General features: G+C 37.0%; 1 protein-coding gene across 4 annotated transcripts in view; it reads left to right on the top strand.

The window, feature by feature from the left end:
* The window catches only part of MDFIC (MyoD family inhibitor domain containing), a 49,376-nt gene extending 32,104 nt beyond the window's left edge, over positions 1–17,272 (top strand). For all 4 annotated transcript variants that reach the window (XM_031615515.2, XM_090137358.1, XM_090137362.1 and 1 more), the window contains 2 exons: positions 1,608–1,877; positions 13,729–17,272. In XM_031615515.2, the coding sequence (XP_031471375.2) occupies positions 1,608–1,877; positions 13,729–13,976 (518 nt within the window). In that variant the 3' untranslated portion in view covers positions 13,977–17,272. The remainder of the gene's footprint in view (positions 1–1,607; positions 1,878–13,728) is intronic.
* Positions 17,273–17,645: the final 373 nt, after the last annotated feature.

Below are 17,645 nucleotides of genomic sequence, written 5' to 3'. Positions count from 1 at the left end.
CTATCTAAAAAATATCTCTGTTTGCCCAAGAGTGTGACCAAGACTTAAATTAAGACTTGTCTAAAGTTTAATCTGGTAAGTTGGTAATCATTTGAGGAAGCAATCTGACGATGGTATCGATGTCACTGATAAAAGTCCTTGAGACTTCATTAGGCCAGTTCAGAACTGAGAGTTCTTTTAGAGACTTTGTTGCTGTGCATGTCCTTGTAGTATATGTCCAAGTTTAGTCATATCAATCTGATCAATGAAGCTATTTCTTTTAAAGGAAGTTAGCTATAAGTATTTACACATTTTTATCTTATACGTAATCTACAAACAAAGCTATGCTGTGAAATCATCAGAAAATGCATGTGAATCATTTGAAAAGAAAATGAACTACAGTTCTGAGCAGTTTTCCTTTACTGTTGATTCTGTTTAATCTTGCTGCGTTCGGTAGAATATGGGCTTTTTCTTCTGCATAAAATCTGAAAATGGTTGAAGATAGGCCTGCTTGAAAACCTCTTTATGTCCAAGCATGATAAAGTAGTATTTTGATTAGGAGAGGTGATTGGGCTGATACTTTTTGATTATGAAATCTTGTTGTGTTACTATCTGTATAGCGTAATTAGTTTCAGAAGCAAATTGGCTTTTTTAAATAAAAATCCTTAATTGGAAACTAGTGTTTTTATTATAAAGATTCACATTAAAAACTTATCTTCTCTTTTTCTTAGATATATGGACTTTAAATACATGAAGTATTTCCCATGTTATTAAAAATGGACTGCTTTATGATACTGTAGCTTAACAAGGAGAGGAACGATCAAGTTTCATGACATCTCATTAGAATGAGGACATTCTCTTGGAGTCCTAACCAGAACGTTGCAGATTCCTGCCTTGTGCCTTGACAGCTTTTGTATATTTTTGTCTGACCATTTCATTTTGCTGTCATTAAAACCCTAATATGTCCATTATGGCCATTTGTAACTTTGTGATTGTGAAATACAATGGGGGGACTCTAGCCTGCCATGGCTTTGTGCTGTGTTCCCCCCACTGCCTGACGATTTTGAATGTTTTTCTTTTTTCCAGCAATCCACGAGCTTAGTTTCTAACTGGTATTAATTACTTGAATATTCTTATTCATATCTAATATACCGATCTCTGGTGGCTGTCTTTTGAGGTGGCCTTCCCTTGTCACTCGGGTTATTTTCTAGACTGGCTGGTTGCCCAGCCAGCAGTTTCACTTCTGTTACTGCAGACTCTACCTTCTCTTCCATACATTTTTTTTTTTTCCTTTTCATTTCTGTTTCCCTAATTCTTCATTGGGCTCCCTTTAACTCAAGTTTACCTCAGTTTTCATTCTTTTTTAATCCCGCTCTGGGCTTTTTCCTTCTTCCCATCGCTTGCCTTGTTCTCTCTGCCCAATTCACAGAGAACCACAAACAAGTGCAGTGCTGAACAGGGATTCTAGGCCTCATCTAGACGTGAATGAGGCACTTTATAAATGTTTAATTATAATTATTGTTAATCTTGTTTTGTCTGGGGATGTTAATTTTTGCCCAGTCTAGCCTAAAGTATTCAGTGTTCAATTTACAGTTTTAATTAACACTTTCTTTCTTTTTCATTTTAAGCACAACCTCAACGTTTGCCTCAGCCAAATACTTCAGCACTGGAAAGGGGTGAGGAAGAAAGCAGCAAAGTGCAAAATGGCCACGCGGGCTTGAGTAATGGAAGTGGAATGCACAACGGGGTCAAGCATGTATCTGCAGACAACAGAAAACTTTCATCTCCTGTTTCAGAAAAAATGCACAGGAAAATTCAGTCCACCTTGTCTGTCAACAGCAATGGCAGCAAGAAGAGTAAAATAAGCTCTGCGTTTTCTCAAAAGCCTTCACCTGAAGGTAAGCAGAAATTCTTATTAAAAAAACAAATGAAATGAAGACTAGCCAAACCCTATTCTCACTAATAATTACACAATCAACTGAAAATAATTGAAGAGCATGACTCATGCTCCAGAAGCAAATAGAAATCATTATGATAAAAAGCAAGTTACTTCCCCAAAGGAAACTATTAAGTATTTGAAGGAAATTGAAGCAATGGGAGATTTGTTGCTTTCAAATATTTTGCCAACATAGTCTGGTGATGTTTTCTTCTTTGTATTTAGTATCATGAACTGACAGAAACTCCTGTCGACAACATCACAATTAAATCAGGAAAAAGTTAAAGCAGTAGTTGAAAACACAGTAAATACTTAATTGCATTAATGGCAGGCTCCACAAGAGTAGAATTTGCTTTTGAGAATGTTGTGTTAGTAGATATTCTGACTACCTGTGAGGTTTGAACACTAAATAAAATTTAGACCTGTATTTTGATAATGAATGTGCCTTATGTTGTAAATAATTTGCATGAAGAAGCTTCATACTCCCAGTGTACAGCTTAAATAAGCAAAAGTAAATAATTTTGCTTTACATTTTAGCTGTGTGTGTGTTTTCACTGCTTGCAATTACTCTAATGGTCCCAGTCTTCGTGAGCCTTTCCTCAATTCATTGCTGTCCCATTAGCACTGATATACTCAGGGGGCTTTGCTTCTGCCCATTACGACAAGGGTACAGAAGCTATATAAATTTTATTTGTTTGAGACAGGCTTTTAGAGTGCAGGCAGGATGCATAGATGTTACTAGTTTAAAAAAAAAAAAAAAAAAAAGTGAGAGGTGAGTAAAGACACAGATTTTCAGAGAAATGGGAGACTGTACTGTTCAGTGAAATGGGGAGGATTCATAGCCTGGATGAAAGCAAAAGGGATCAGAAGGACTGTATGTACTGGCCTGAGTGAATCCCACTGATTTCAGTGGAGTGACTTCTCTTGGCTTCCACTACTTCAATCAAACCTACTGAGTGAATCTATGTAATAATATCAAGTAGAGCTTCACTTGTACTGTGCCATGGGCTGGTCCTCCTTGCTGTAGCCTATTTTCATATATATCTTCAAGAGCCTAATATTCAGTTGGTTTCCAGTCCTTTAAAATTTCTTTCCCAAATCATAATTCTGTACTTAATATATTCCTGTTGTCTCCTTCTATGTTGTGAAAATTGGTTCACCCTCCAGCATGGTATTTTTTATGTACATTGTTCCTTCATGCAATATACAGAATTTATGGAAATGCAGAGTAATCCTTACTATAACATTCAGTTTTTTGACTTATGTAGTAGCTAGGATTGATTATATTCAGAATTATACATATAATCTTGTAATGTTTTAATTTTCTTTGTTGTAAGATGGACATGTGTTCTGAGTAGCTTGGTGCACCTTAAGAATGTCTGTTGCTCTAAGTTTTCTGTTCATCAACACGAGTGAAACATTAGTTCTGTTGTGCTTGTCTATGGTTAAGGTGTATCCAGAGTACACAGATATGCCAAAAGGGGAATAGTTGTTGAAAAAAAAAATTGTATTTTGCTTTTCAGTTCTGTGCAGACGTTTTAAATTTGTGTCTACACAGTGCACATATGCAAGCCTTCTGACAGTTTCTTCAGTTTTTCAGTAATTTACCCTGTGAGGCTGTGTGGAGGAACTGTAGGCTCTGAGTAATAGTCTCAATCAGGGACTCTGGCAGTGGTCACTTGGCATTCAAAAAATAATACAAAGAACAAATCATAATGTTAAGAAAAATAATTTATCCATAATATAAAAAAAAATGCTTATGAATTTAAGAAGTGTTAACTCCTTATGAATTCTTCTGGAAATCTCTACTATAATCTGTATGTACAAAAAGATATAATTAGGTTATTTGTTCAAAAGAACTTTATTGCATTTAAAACAGTAATACATATGCTAGATGAGTTCATATAACAATACAGTACTGGAAGAGTGCATTAACAAGTTCTGTAAATGGGGATTGCAAACTCACTCTTTCAGGCTGGTCAGTTAATTGAAACATAACTTCTACAACTTATTCATTCTGAATCTTTTGTGGGTAGTGTTATTTTTGTGAGCAGCTCTGCTTTCTGATCCAGTGACATGGATCTGTAGAAACTACTGAAAAGATTTACAGAAAGATGCAAAGGATAGGAAACAATTTGAAAGCTTCTGTATTTTTCTTATCAGCTTTACTTTTCTTTAACTTGTGCCATACTAACTTCACAAGCCAAGTGAAGTGTTGAAGAGCTGCTGGATTTGCTTTTACTTGAAAGTGGATGTGCTTATGCACATCTGTACAGTATAGCATTACAGCCTTTGTGTGATCTTGTGTGCAATCTTATGCGAAATAAATTATATTAATAATGTCATCTGAAGTTAACTTAGCCATATCAACTTACCAGTGTATCTAAGACAGTTTTGGTTGAAGGAAGTACAAGTAAACATGTATGTTCTAATTCACTTTAATTAAAAAATGTGATTCCTTGTTTGACTTTGGAATGTATAGATTTAATTTATATTTATTCTTCTCTTTGCTTCACATCACTCTGCTCCTCTGCACTCTGCTTTGCTTCACTTTACCCATTTTTTCTTTGAAACACATTCCTTGTGCTTTTACTTCATCTACCCTGCCCCAGAAGATATCTTGAATCCTCTGCACTATTGGCAATCAGGAAGATAACTGGTTTTGTTAAGTAAATAAAAGTGGCCAGATTAAAATTCAGTATGGATTGCTACTCCCCACCAAAATCCCCCTATCATAGTTAACAACTTATTAATTGTTCCATCTTCAAGCTCCACTTGTAATGAACATTAGATCTCGTGAGTTTTAGGAATTGAAGTTGTATTGGAAGTGCTTAAAATGTGAAAGACAATTTGGTAGTAATGTACAGAAGCTTAATTCTGTCTTTTTAAATGAGGACATCATCTACGGAGTCAAGTCATCACACCAGGATATGCTGTTTAGAAACACTTTCACACACAGTGAGGCTTAAGAGGATGTAAGTGTGCTCAGTAGCTCTGCTCTTCCTCTGCATCTATTATTAGTCCATATCATCCCTGAAGAAATAGTGTCGTAGTTATATAGAGTTGTAATTATATAGGGTTAGGGTGACTTACACTAGCAAAAAAAAAAACAAAACAAAACAAAACCACCCAAACCCCACAGGAAAGGAATTATGAAACAGAAGGAGTTTCTCTCTCAAAAAAAAACCCACATTTCTGAACACTTTCAGTTCTAGCAATTTTTCAAAGGGACTGGATAGATTATGCTGCATGTTGGGAATAAAAGTTGTTTGTTTGTTTGTTTTTAATTCAAAGAAGCATTAATAATATTTAAAGTGATCTGTGTTGGAGGTGTTGCAGTTCTTCCAATGCTGTGTTCTGCAGACCACTGGCAAAGTGCATTGGCACTCTTGCAGCTATTATGCATAGCACAGAGAAACCTTGGAAAACTGAAAAAACAATCAAAAAGGAGTTTAGAAAAAGTCAGCTGCTGTATTTAGAAGCCTATGTTTATCTGTAGAAAAGGGGAGAGCAATCTCTTTTCTGCCCAAAACAACTTAAAGAGGGAAAGAAGTCTAAAGGAGACAGCAGTGAGGCAGTTGTATGATAAATCTAGGTGTTAGGAAATGAAGAGAGCGTTAATAACTGAGTACACACACGTATCAGAATGATGAAAGGTAAGTAATAATGACATACTCTTGCGTGTGGTCAGGTTGCTGTGACCACACAAGTCCACAGGTCACTACATTTCTTAGGACAGTTACCACAGCTGTAACAGCTTGTCAGAATCTGAGTTTAGGGTGACACTCCTCATTGTCAGGGTCGAGGTCATACACAGTTACTATGCTCATCTGGAAAGGCAGCTTTTTAAACTAGGATGAGCAGATTATGAACCTGATTGCTATATATACATTTCTTCCCAAGCCATCTAAACCAGGAAGGCAGGAGAAAGCATCTTCTTCCCAAGTTCTGGGTTTTTTTTTTGTAAAGATAAGTTATAGGAAATGAGAGAAGCCTGGTTGCAGGAGAGAGACAAATAAAGAAAAATCTTCTGGATTGTATATCCTCTGTATCCTGCATTAGAGATTCCGCAAGCAATCTCACCCAACGTGGTTTTTTTTCCTTAAAATCAGAAGTTGAAAATTCAACACTTCAGGGTGCATTTGAATGTAACAGTTTTTCTTCAATTTAGTATCAACTTCATCATCTGCTTTAGATTTGGAAGTGATGGGCGCTATTTGACTTGTGTTGCTGTCTACATTAATTAGAATATCCAATGTGAAACTGAAGTCTTAACTGAAAACAAAACAAATCCAACAAACAGTCTTACAGCTGCAGTCTTAAGAGCCAATATGTGCATATACAAAGAAAGTAGTGAGAAGTTGTCTTAGCAGGATAATAGACCTCTATTTGAAGTAGTGGATCTTGTTTTGGTTTATATAACTTTATATAAACTGATATAGTTTTCAGTCAACTTCCCTTTCCTTTTGGGCGTATGATTTTGAATAGGATTTTTTGTCTCTCAGATGCAGTAGTTTTTTCTGTATACTGTTCTGTCTCTGGATTGGTATCACAGATAGCCAAATACTGCAGAAATATCTACTAGCCATTAAAGTCCCTCCTTTCCTCTTTTATTTTCCTTCATCTCTTTCCCTTTTCTCTCTTTTCATTTCTCTCTTTCTTATATACACTTTTGAAATCCATCCCACTAGCATTTAGGCAACTACTTAATTAATATCTCTCTAACCTCTTTACTTGTGCCAAAAGTTCTAATGTTATCTTTTGGAACTTGATTTAATCTGGAGCTCTGCCTCAGTACTTCACTATTTCTAACAGTATTTTTGTTAGACAAGGTTGTGGCAGAAGGCAGTTGTCAGTCAGTGTTCAGATAACATCATATGATCAAAATCATAATTTTTAAGAAGGCATTTTGAAAAGTGCTGTATTTTAAGTGTGGTTTATATTTTGTTTGCATAGAAATCTTGGCAGGTGATTTACACATTGTGTTAAATGAGCAAGTGGAACACGGGGCCTGTAATGAAGAAAGGTCTTTCCACAGCATCTGTTTTATAAGGTCACAGTCCAGCTGGCATCTGACTAGTCTCAGTATTTGCCATGATGAGCAATGGGAATGAAAGTTGCAGATTCAAAGGAAGCCTTAGGTATTGGAAATTTGCATGTTTCATAGTATGTTTACCAGCTGGATCATTTTTCTTCTGAGGTTATGGCTATATTAAAAGTTTAAAATACAGGCTTTGATGAAAGTTTCCATTTGTGTTGTGATGTAATTTAACCATTCAGGCAATATTTTAATTTTCTTGATCAAGAGAGATGATAGCTTTATATTTTAAAATGCTGAAATATCACCTATCATAATGTGTAACTTTCTTGTCCCCCATATAAATAAATGTGGCTCTGTTATCCAGGATAGCTATATGATCACCTCCCTTGACCTGCTGGCCACATTTTTTGTAATACACCCCAGAATACCATTGGTCTTCTTGGCCACGACGGCACATTGCTGGCTCAAGGTCAGATTTTAATATGCTAGTCTGGATATTATCTGAGATACGTATATCCCGTTTGAAGTATCTATTATTTGTAACATTGGTTTGTTCTCTCTGGATTTCTTATTTTCATGTCACAGTTTTACTGGGTGTAGTGAATTTTCTAAAAGGGGATGGGTAGCAGAAGCTGTACAGAATCTGCATATATTATGGCCACAGTGTTGCTCGTGCACACATGCAACCACTCTAAGCTGACATCCCAGTGTGGGTACCACATACCTCCTGCAAACCTGGGCTGGGGGTAATCCTCCATGGCTCACTCCTGTTGGTAGGTGAGTGCTGTGGTGCTCTGGTCAGAGCTGTTATCCCTCGCAGTGGGTTATCCCTGTCTGTGGGTTATCCCAGCCTGTGCTGGCAGCAGGAAGCCCACCGTGCCTGCTGGGGCTTCTGTTCAGGGCGCTGCAGGGGCTCGGCGCGATCCCCCACTGAGGGATCTTTGATTGTGGTTTTGCCCTTTTTTGATTCTTGCTGTGAGACAGCGGAGTGCCTGGAGATTTGTTTTGAGTTGTCTGAACTCAGTGGATATAGTTAGTAAAAAGCTGACCAAGGTCACCATTCTGTAAGTGAGCTTATTTACCATTGCAGACAGGGAGACCTTTTATCGCGTGCGACCTGCCAGCCTGGAATGAAAGCATATTGGGTCAGTTTGTGAGAGGGTAATGTCAAACGTTACAAAAGCAGCACAGATCAGCCTGACTGTGCGTTTCTCTGTACTTTTTTCAGTTTAACTTCTGCAGATCTTATACAGTTTAGATGATCTCTTAAATCTCTTAAAATGTGTTTCTTAACTGGAACTGCACCTTTTAGTAAAAATGAAGATAAGGAAGTTGAAATAAAAAAAAATGTATGTTTCAGTATTTAAAGTAAATTAGAGCAACGTGTACACAAATATTTTAGAAATAAATAATGTTGTACATACTTGCGCAAATGTTTGAAGACATGCGCTTACAAAAATTGAAGTTGTTTTACTGTTAATATTGTTTCTTTTCCCTAATAGAACGTAACTTTGTCACTGGGATAAGATACAGTGTTGGGGTCTATGAGCTTTGAGTATCAGTGGGTAGACATTTTTCACAGACTCGCAGAATCATAGAATAATTGCATTGGTTGCATCAAGAGAAGTGTGACCAGCAGGTTGAGGGAGGTGATTCTGCCCTTCTATTCTGCTCTCATGAAACCCCATTTGGAGTACTGCATACAGTTCTGGGGCCCCTGACTCAAGAAGGACAAGGAGCTGTTCGAGTGGGTCCAGTGGCAGATCACAAAGATGATCAGAGGGCTGGAGCACCTCCCCTGTGGGATCAGGCTGATCAGGCTTCATTCCTCCCCTGAGGAATGAAGGCTCTGGGGGGATCTTATAGCAGCTTTCCTGAAGGAGGCCTACAGGAAAGCTGGGGAGAGCCTTGTTGTAAGGGCAGATAGTGACAAAATGAGGGGAAATGGCTTTAAACTGGAAGAGGGTAGATTTAGGCTAGATATTAGGAAGAAATTCTTTACTGTGAGGGTGGTGAGACACTTGAACAGGTTGCCCAGAGTGCCCTGGAGGCATTCAGAGCCTGGCTGGATGGGGCTTTGAGCAGCCTGCTCTAGAGAGAGGTGTCCCTGCCTATAACAGGGGGTTGGAACTAGACAATCTTAAGGTCCCTTCAAACCAAACTATTCTATGATCATAAGAGGTCATCCAGACCCACACCTTGCTAAAGCAGGTTCCCTACAATGTGTTGCACAGGAAAGTGTCCAGGTGGGTTTTGAATATTTACAGAGAAGCAAATTCCACAGCCACTCTGGGCAGCCTGTTCCAGTGCTCTATCATCCTCACAGAAAATAAGTTTTTCCTCGTGTTCTCGTAGAACTTCTTCTGTTCCAGTTTGTCACTGGGTACCACTGAAAAGAGCCCGACTCCCACCCTTCAGATATTTATGAACATTAGTCAGATCTCCCCTCGGCGTTCCCTTTTGGAGGATGAGCAGCCCCAGATCTCTCAGCCTTTCTTCTCATAAGGAGGTGCTCCAGGCCCCTCAGCATCTTCATAGTCCTCCAGTTGACTCGCTGTAGAAGTTCCCTGTCTTTTTTGAACCGGTGAGCTCAGACCTGAACACAGTGTTCCACATGTGGCCTCACCAGGGCAGAGTAAAGGGGGATGATCACCTCCCTTGACCTGCTGGCCACATTTTTTGTAATACACCCCAGAACACCATTGGTCTTCTTGGCCACGAGGGCACATTGCTGGCTGAAGGTCAGATTTTAATATGCTAGTCTGGATATTATCTGAGATATGTATATCCCGTTTAAAGTATCTATTATTTGTAACATAAACGCTCTTGCGCTCCAGCACAAAGTAGCTGGAATTGCATCTGTGATCTAAGCAATGAAAGCTTGACTGAGTTTGTTGAGATTCTATTTGCCTTGGCATTGTTTAAAGTTCCCTAACAAATCTGTCACTTTTGGAGATGTGCCAAAGAACTAAGGAAACAGCTTTACTTACATCTGTATATAAAAATGCCTCATGGAATGACTCTTTTAATTTGGGTCTTACTTTCATCCAATTCAAAATGAAAGGATAACTCTGAATGAACTTGCATATCTGAAGGTGGATCTGCTTTTTTCTCTTTACTGTGGATTGGTCTAGTGAGAGATACTTTCTCAGCTGACAGACCAAGCCTAACATAATTTATGCAATTCAGCAGAGCTTTTGGAGCTTGAGTGTTAGTCAACAAATGTGATACAGTGTTGTGATGAAATCATAAATGTATTTGATAAAAGAGCAAGGGCAGACATATCCTTTTCTACTTTAATGTGCAAAATATACCTCTGTGCAATGTTTAACACCCCACATCCATATTTTTGTGTAGCGTTCATCTGTAGTGCAGTACTTCAGTGTTAATTAGAGAAAAGTAGATTGAAGAATTGAAAAGCAAAGGAAATTTGAGATTGTTACAATTTAGTTTGTAAGTCATGAGGAAAATCTTATTTTCATTAATGGATTTATATAACGAGAAATAGGCTAAATTCTCTGTCTTTTAAAGTATTTAGTTGAAAACTTAAATTTCAAAAAACTTGTAAGTTAGCTGTTCAGCAGCTATGCTGTATCAGCAGCAGCAGTTTGAATGAAGTGTTCCACTTCTCACTCATCTACAGAAACTGTTAGGATTTTATGTAGTAAGGTCAAAGAATGGAAGTTAAGTACAGTCTTAATGTGTTAAAATAGTTGGTCATGGAACTAGGGAAGAATTACCAGGTTGTGCAAGTACTGAAGTATATTTTAGTTGTCTCCAAGGTGGAACTGATATACCTGTGATTATCTCTTTGGGAGTGAGTATGTTGTAGTATCTTCTTCATGGCCATGTCTCTTTGGCTGTGGCACACCACTACAGCAACCAAAGAAAGCATTTAAAACCATATGATTTCTTCTTAGGAGCTGACAGTTCGGAGTATGAATAGGGGTACTGTAGAAGGATGTGTGAGTTTTGTAACGTGTTAATATTTTAGGAAACCTTAAGGTCTCATATCACTGCTGTTACAAAAACCAGTCTGATATCTATTCATCTTGCTAGTATTATATCAGTAGATGAGAAGCTAAGATGTAGTTTTCATACGTGGAAGAAATTCTTTCGGTCATCTACACAGAAAGAAAGGTATTGCAGATGTGATTCTGAATTTAGCTGGTTAGTGAGGGCGAAGTAAGACCATGCTTTGTCATGTGCTTAGTAATTGTTACATGGTTAGCTATTAAAAGCCAATACCATGAAGAATATAAAAGCATGATTATTTCAATTTTGTCATTGAAATGTAGATCAAAGTTTATTTTAACCGTACAAATGAAGACTGAGGAGATAACAAAAGGTATCGTAACTTCATGTTAATAAATGCTTGTGCACTTTAAGTAAAATTGTTAGGTAAAGATGAGTTTTAAAATCCTGACACAAGGAAATCAAACAGTAGAAAAATACTCTAACAGTGTTTTAGTCAGTACAGAAAAAATGGAAAGAAAGACTTACAGAGGTTGCATCATACCACTAAAGACAAAAAAATGTTATTTGTGTCTGCTGTTATCTTGGACCTATCATCATTTAAATCAGAATGGCCTCTCCTTGTCAGTACTGACTTAGTGTGAAGATTTTTTGTATTTCAGGGAAAATATATTTTGGGTCCATAATGTGCTTTTGTTTTAATTTATGGATTGTCTCTCTTGCCAAGTAACAAATACCTGTGTTAGAATTTATGTAAAAGTTCATTTCTCACCCTGCAATTCTGTATATCCCTATGTGAAGCAGACATGATGACATGATTTATTTGAGCATCCTATTTTCAGTACTGATATTCAGAAAGTTTTATTGAGGTATTTTATTTAAAAATATATTTGTAGTTGAAAATTTGTTATATTAGCTTCTTGCAGCTGTGTTTTAAACATGCAAAACAATAGGTATCTCAGTTCCTCAAATATGAAGGCTTCTTAGTTACAACTCTTGGCTAATTTATCTTTCTCCTTCACATTAGAAGAAAATCTGAAAGGAGATTGTACCTGAACAAATTTAACACCATCTCCATGACAACCAGCTAATTAATTGCTATTGGTATGGCTTTGGTCCTCTTCAGTGAACTGATACTCCCCAGCTTTTTTTCACATATCTTCTGGGTTTTCTGTGAAGGTCATTTATTTAGTGACAGCATATACTTAGAAGAAGCAGCCTTTCAATACACGCAACAACTTTCTTTAAAAATAAATCAGTCTTACCTGTGTTCTCCTCCCAGTTTTACTTCCCGCACAGTAACATGAGCTTTGTGGCAGAGTTCTTTCTTCTTGCTTTTCATTTCTTTTGATTGTTTGTGTTCATTGTGTATATTGTGACTGTGACAACATTGCAGTACAGGCATTCCTCAGCTAAGTGTGGATATGACAGTAGTAATGAAGAGAAATTCGTCTGCATTGTGGTGGTAGTATGAGCTAAGAGCTAAGGTAGTTAATTTCATTCTTGAGAAAGATTTTCTAAATGATGTTGAACTTTGAACTGCATTTCTGTATTTGTGCATGCTATTGTAAAGATAATAAGATAATAACATGATCATTTTTGATACTCTAAGTGTTTTGGAGTCTTGATATTACTATTGGAACCAATTGCAAGCTTTCCATTACAGTAACAGCCTCTAATCTATGAATTTTAAGAAGATTCTGTACTTGGTTAGAATAAATGTCCATATAGCTCAATATCCTGTCTTTGCTAATAGTTTCTTGTAGCAGATACTTGTGATGAACTTTAGGGACAGGAAAAGAATGAGGTGGTAAAGGATATTTTCCCCAAAACACCTTCCCAATGTTCAGTTGTTTGTGACTAAAGGAGTTAAAAGCTTGCAAGCTGTAAAATGAAGAATGAAAATTCAGTCTAGAAAAGAGCAATATTTTTCAAGCTGAACATTTTGTGTATTTTTAAGTTTCGGTTTTCTGTCTAGACTGGTTGTTCATTGCCTCTTAGAATCTTCGTAAATAGTACGTTTGTTATGAGAGGATATTTTATGCTTACTGTTGGTTGAATGGTCTCACTGGAAGTGTTGTGAGCAACAGCTCAATGTTCAGGTGGACACCAGTGATGACTGGTGTGCCTCAAGGAACAGTGTTGGGACCAGCGCTGTTTAACATTTTTGTTGGTGACATGAACAGTGGGGATTGAGTGTGTCCTCCACAAGTTTGTGAATCACACCAAGCTGTGTGGTGCTATCAACACAGTGGAGGGTAGGAGTACCATCCATAGGGACTTTGACAGGCTCAAGAGGTGGGCCCATGTGAACAACATGCCATCTGACAAGGCAAAGTAAAAGGTTCTACAGCTGGGTTTGTGTTGGTCATGTCTAATTGATGTATGAATTGTTTGAAGCTGTTCTATAAATTTGTTTGTTGGCTGCCAGATTTTTTTGCTGACAGTTTGTAGAATACTTCTGGAATTATTTCAGGTAACTTACTAATACCTGTGGGAGATGCATTTTGATATTCAGTTATTGTTATGAACTCTCTTGAAACAAAGTAAAACATTAAAAGGATTGACAAGAGGCTTGTGTAGGAAAAGGAAACTTCCACCAAAACTGATGGCAATTGGAGATGTAAGGCTGCTTAAGTGACCTTGAAGATAGGGAACATGTTCTTTATGATGCTGGATTATGTCTACTCTGAATCGTTGTCTTTCAACTACTTATCTGACATTTCAAATGACATATTAATGTTTTTTTGTTTTTCCTTTTCTCTTTAATATGTGACGTTCTACTGAACACGTGAAGATTGCTGTGTTCACTGTATCCTGGCTTGCTTGTTCTGTGAATTTCTCACCCTCTGTAACATTGTTCTGGGACAAGCATCCTGTGGCATCTGCACATCGGAGGCCTGCTGCTGTTGCTGTGGGGATGAGATGGGGGATGACTGTAACTGCCCGTGTGATATGGACTGTGGCATAATGGACGCATGTTGTGAATCTTCAGATTGCTTGGAGATCTGCATGGAATGCTGTGGGATCTGCTTCCCATCCTGAAATACTTCCTTTTCCTATTTTTTTCTCTTAAAAACTGGAGACAGCTTTTCTTTAAATACATTTGAAGAGAGACAAGGTAAGATTTTCACACAACCAACTGGTATTGCACTGCTCATTCCCGATATATAAATATATTTTTTAAGCAATCCTCAAATCTGTATTCTAACACAAATTGTACAGTTTTGTATGTGAATCTCAAACTACATTCCAGCTTTCTTTTGGCTTTGCAGATGGAAGATTTTATTGAAACTGAACTATAGGCCTGCTGCTGCAGGTGATATATGAGGGCAGAGTTGTCATTTGAATTTAGTGACAGGTTTTGGTCGGAGAAGAGACTACAGGGCAAAGCCTTAAGTACTTGTCTTTACCTACTTTAATATTTAAATGCTCCAGTGGCTCCATACATAACATTCCTTTACAGGAATTCTTAAGTTCTTTTTTCAGTCTCTTTAGGGGTTGAAAACAACCTATAATTTTAATCTAAGTTAAATTCTTAGCACAGGTAATCTACTGTTGATTTTGCTACCGACATCACATTGACAGTGTTTCTTTTGTTTTGAATATCTCATTGGTTTGAGTGAGATTTTTCATATTTTCCACTGTTGGTAATACGTGAAGGTTTGGCAAACTAAAGTAAATATAGGTTTTGCCATCTATTAGAATACCAGGATTTTGTTGCTATCAGTCAAGGCAGAAAAGAGAACTTATATTTTACTTCAGTACTAATATTACTTGAAATGCTTCTTTTTAGAAAGAGACTTTGGCAATTTATGTAGACATTAAATGTATCCTTACACTAACAAACTAACAGACTAATAAATCTTTAAAATTCGGCTATAAAAAGGAAATGATCGAAAGTTTACTCAAGAGTCAAAACATAAATGATCCTGTCAGTTTTTGTTGTTTCACAGATAGTGTTGCATAATTTAATATTTATTTCTTCACTGTGTGGGAAATATCCATAGAGGATAGCACCATCCTCTAACACGGTATAAAGACTAAATTAATACTGAATTAATCAAGGAATTCTGTTGTCATAGGCAAAAAGCAAATACAGTATTCTTATACATGCTTTAATTGTTACTTAAAAAGAAGCTGTGTAGAAAATTTATACTTTGGAAACGTGTATCCTTTTCAAAAAAGAATAACATGATCTGAAATGTTTGATAAGTTGGGATTTGGTTGGCAATTTTTTATCTATTACACCGTTAAGGTTTTCTAGTTAATATCTGTTTTTGTCATTGAAACTGTGAAATGAATTTGGTCCAACACATAAAGAGGTTTACGACATTCCCAGATTTAGGGAATAATGGTACCCATTTTCTTTCCCATTTGCTAGTTTCTCCCCTCTACATCTGTAAACTATTAACTTTTCTGCACAAACCACCTGTACATCTTGATTTCACATAGTGTAACTTTCCTATCTACACTCCAGATTTCCCATTTGTAGATTATTGTATGTAGTAAACTTGTTAAAAGGTCATCAGTAGCCAATACCTTACTTCTGTTAAGTGAATTGACCATTAATGTCTCTTTCCACTGTAGTGAATTCAGTTTATGTAAATGTGACAAACTAAATATTGCAGGAATGTGAAGCTAAGTCAACAAATGGTCTAATATTAACCCAGGCTTCTCCCTGTGAACACTGACTAGTAGTGCTTACTACTGCAAGTTATCACTGAAGGTAAAATAGCCAAATCCTCAACTAAAACAGGAAGCTGGGAGGTGCCTTAACATCTGCAGTATTGTGGTATATTCTGGTGCGATGCAGTTTTACTCAGAAGTTGTCTTATCTGTTTCTTGATTCATATTTTTTGGTTTTGTTTTATTTCCCCCTGTATATTGGGCCAGATTCAGATCAGTGTTGCATTAACTAAGTACATTTCCATTAATGTCAGAATTTTCCATTGGTGTAGCTCCAGTTAGGAAGCACAAAGGTATTATGGTAATAGGCAGGCTAATAAGCAATCATATAGTTAAATTGATAAATTCCCTGAGCTCAGAATCAGGCCCATGGGGCTCAATTATGACTCCTAAAAGTCTGAACCACATTGGGAAGGGGGAAGAGGTGCATTGGTTGAGTGGCAGTGCCTGGAGGCATTTTGCCTTTGTAAGGCATAATGCCTCTGGGGAAATTGGGGGCATCACGTTGAGCACTGGGACTTGATGCACCTTGGAAAAAGTGTAGACAGTGCTTCACCCATCGGAGGCCTGTGGTTGACACGGTGGTGATGGGGACATGTTCTCTGGGGCTAGGTAGCAACACTAGCTGTCCTTCCTTGTGTCCTCATCACAGAGGGGTGAGTTATGGCTGTTTCTTGTCTGTTTGTGCTTCTGGAGGTGGGAAAAAGGACTTCCTGCCTCCTGTCCTGCTGGGATGTCTCTGCCTGAGCAGTTCCTGCTTCGTGTTTGGAAAACTGCACATTTGCATTTGAAGCTTTCAGTGAATACTGGATGTTAGTAAAAATTACTTTTACCACAGGTTAAGATAGTATGAAAATGTAAATGTCAATCCAGGGAGTCTTTTTTCTATGTAAAAATTCATACAGTTTACATAAGCCTTGTTTCTACTTACAGGAACTCAGATATTGTTTTGCTTAACTGAAATTATGAGATCCTAAGAAATGTATTTACTGTTAAGAATTTATTTCCTGTTAAAATACAAATTCTAAATACGAGAGCTCTATTTATATGTACATGCATGTGTACAAACACTCCTACACATGTGTACACATACACACATATACAGATATATTACTTTTTTCCCACTTCCTTTGTGAAATACTAAGAACTGAAAATGCTGTGTTTACCCTTGCAGTGATTAGAACTATCAAAGTATTACAGACAATTTAAAAAATAAAACGTGGGATTTGTTTGTCATTTAAATGTAATTGCTACTATTTGTCATAGAGATATTAGCACTTTTGTAAAATGTATCTTCGTAGCAGAGAATATTAGTGTGTAGTTTAAGGACTTTCTTCCTGTATTTATATTAGTAAGTTCTGTTTTGTAATTTTCACTCCATAGGCAATCTTATAAGCACCTTGTGTACTTAAAATAAGCAGAATTAGAAGGAGACAAATGTGAAAATATAGTTTTAAGTAAAATTAAAACATCAGAACTTAACTGTGTGTTTTATAACAGTTCTTGTGAACCTGTACAGTGTTTCAGTATATAGCTCTGCAAACTGGCCCATTTGAAAAAATGGTAACTTGCTTTTTGTATTTTATATTAACTGGATGTGCTATTCTCAAACACTATTTTGAAATAAAGATCTTTATTTTGAAACTTTGGGATATCTTATTCTACTGAGTTTTTATTGTGAATAATAATTCGTGTTTTACTTGTGTTTTTTCTGTTACAATGTTTATTGAAGGCTTTGCCCTTCGGTTGCTTTCACAAAGAGGTTGAGCCAGTGTAGGTGAGCAGAATTACAGGTGGATCTGTAACAGCTCAGGTGCTCCTAGCATGACACTCCATCATACAGAACAACAGTGGAACAGTTTATCATTAAGGGGCCAAATTCATGTGTTAGTGTAATTAATAAATGGAATTCCAGTCATTAATAGATTTGATTAAAATGAGACATATTTAAATACAGCTGCTGCAACAGTATCTGGTTTTCTAAAAACAACCTGAGTATTGGTTGTTTCATAACGGTGCTATAAA

Source organism: Phasianus colchicus, chromosome 1 (genome assembly GCF_987193195.1).
Source record: "Phasianus colchicus chromosome 1, bPhaCol1.hap1.1, whole genome shotgun sequence".
In the NCBI taxonomy this organism is placed as follows: Eukaryota; Metazoa; Chordata; class Aves; order Galliformes; family Phasianidae; genus Phasianus; species Phasianus colchicus.
This window is presented reverse-complemented; position numbering and strand designations above follow the sequence as displayed.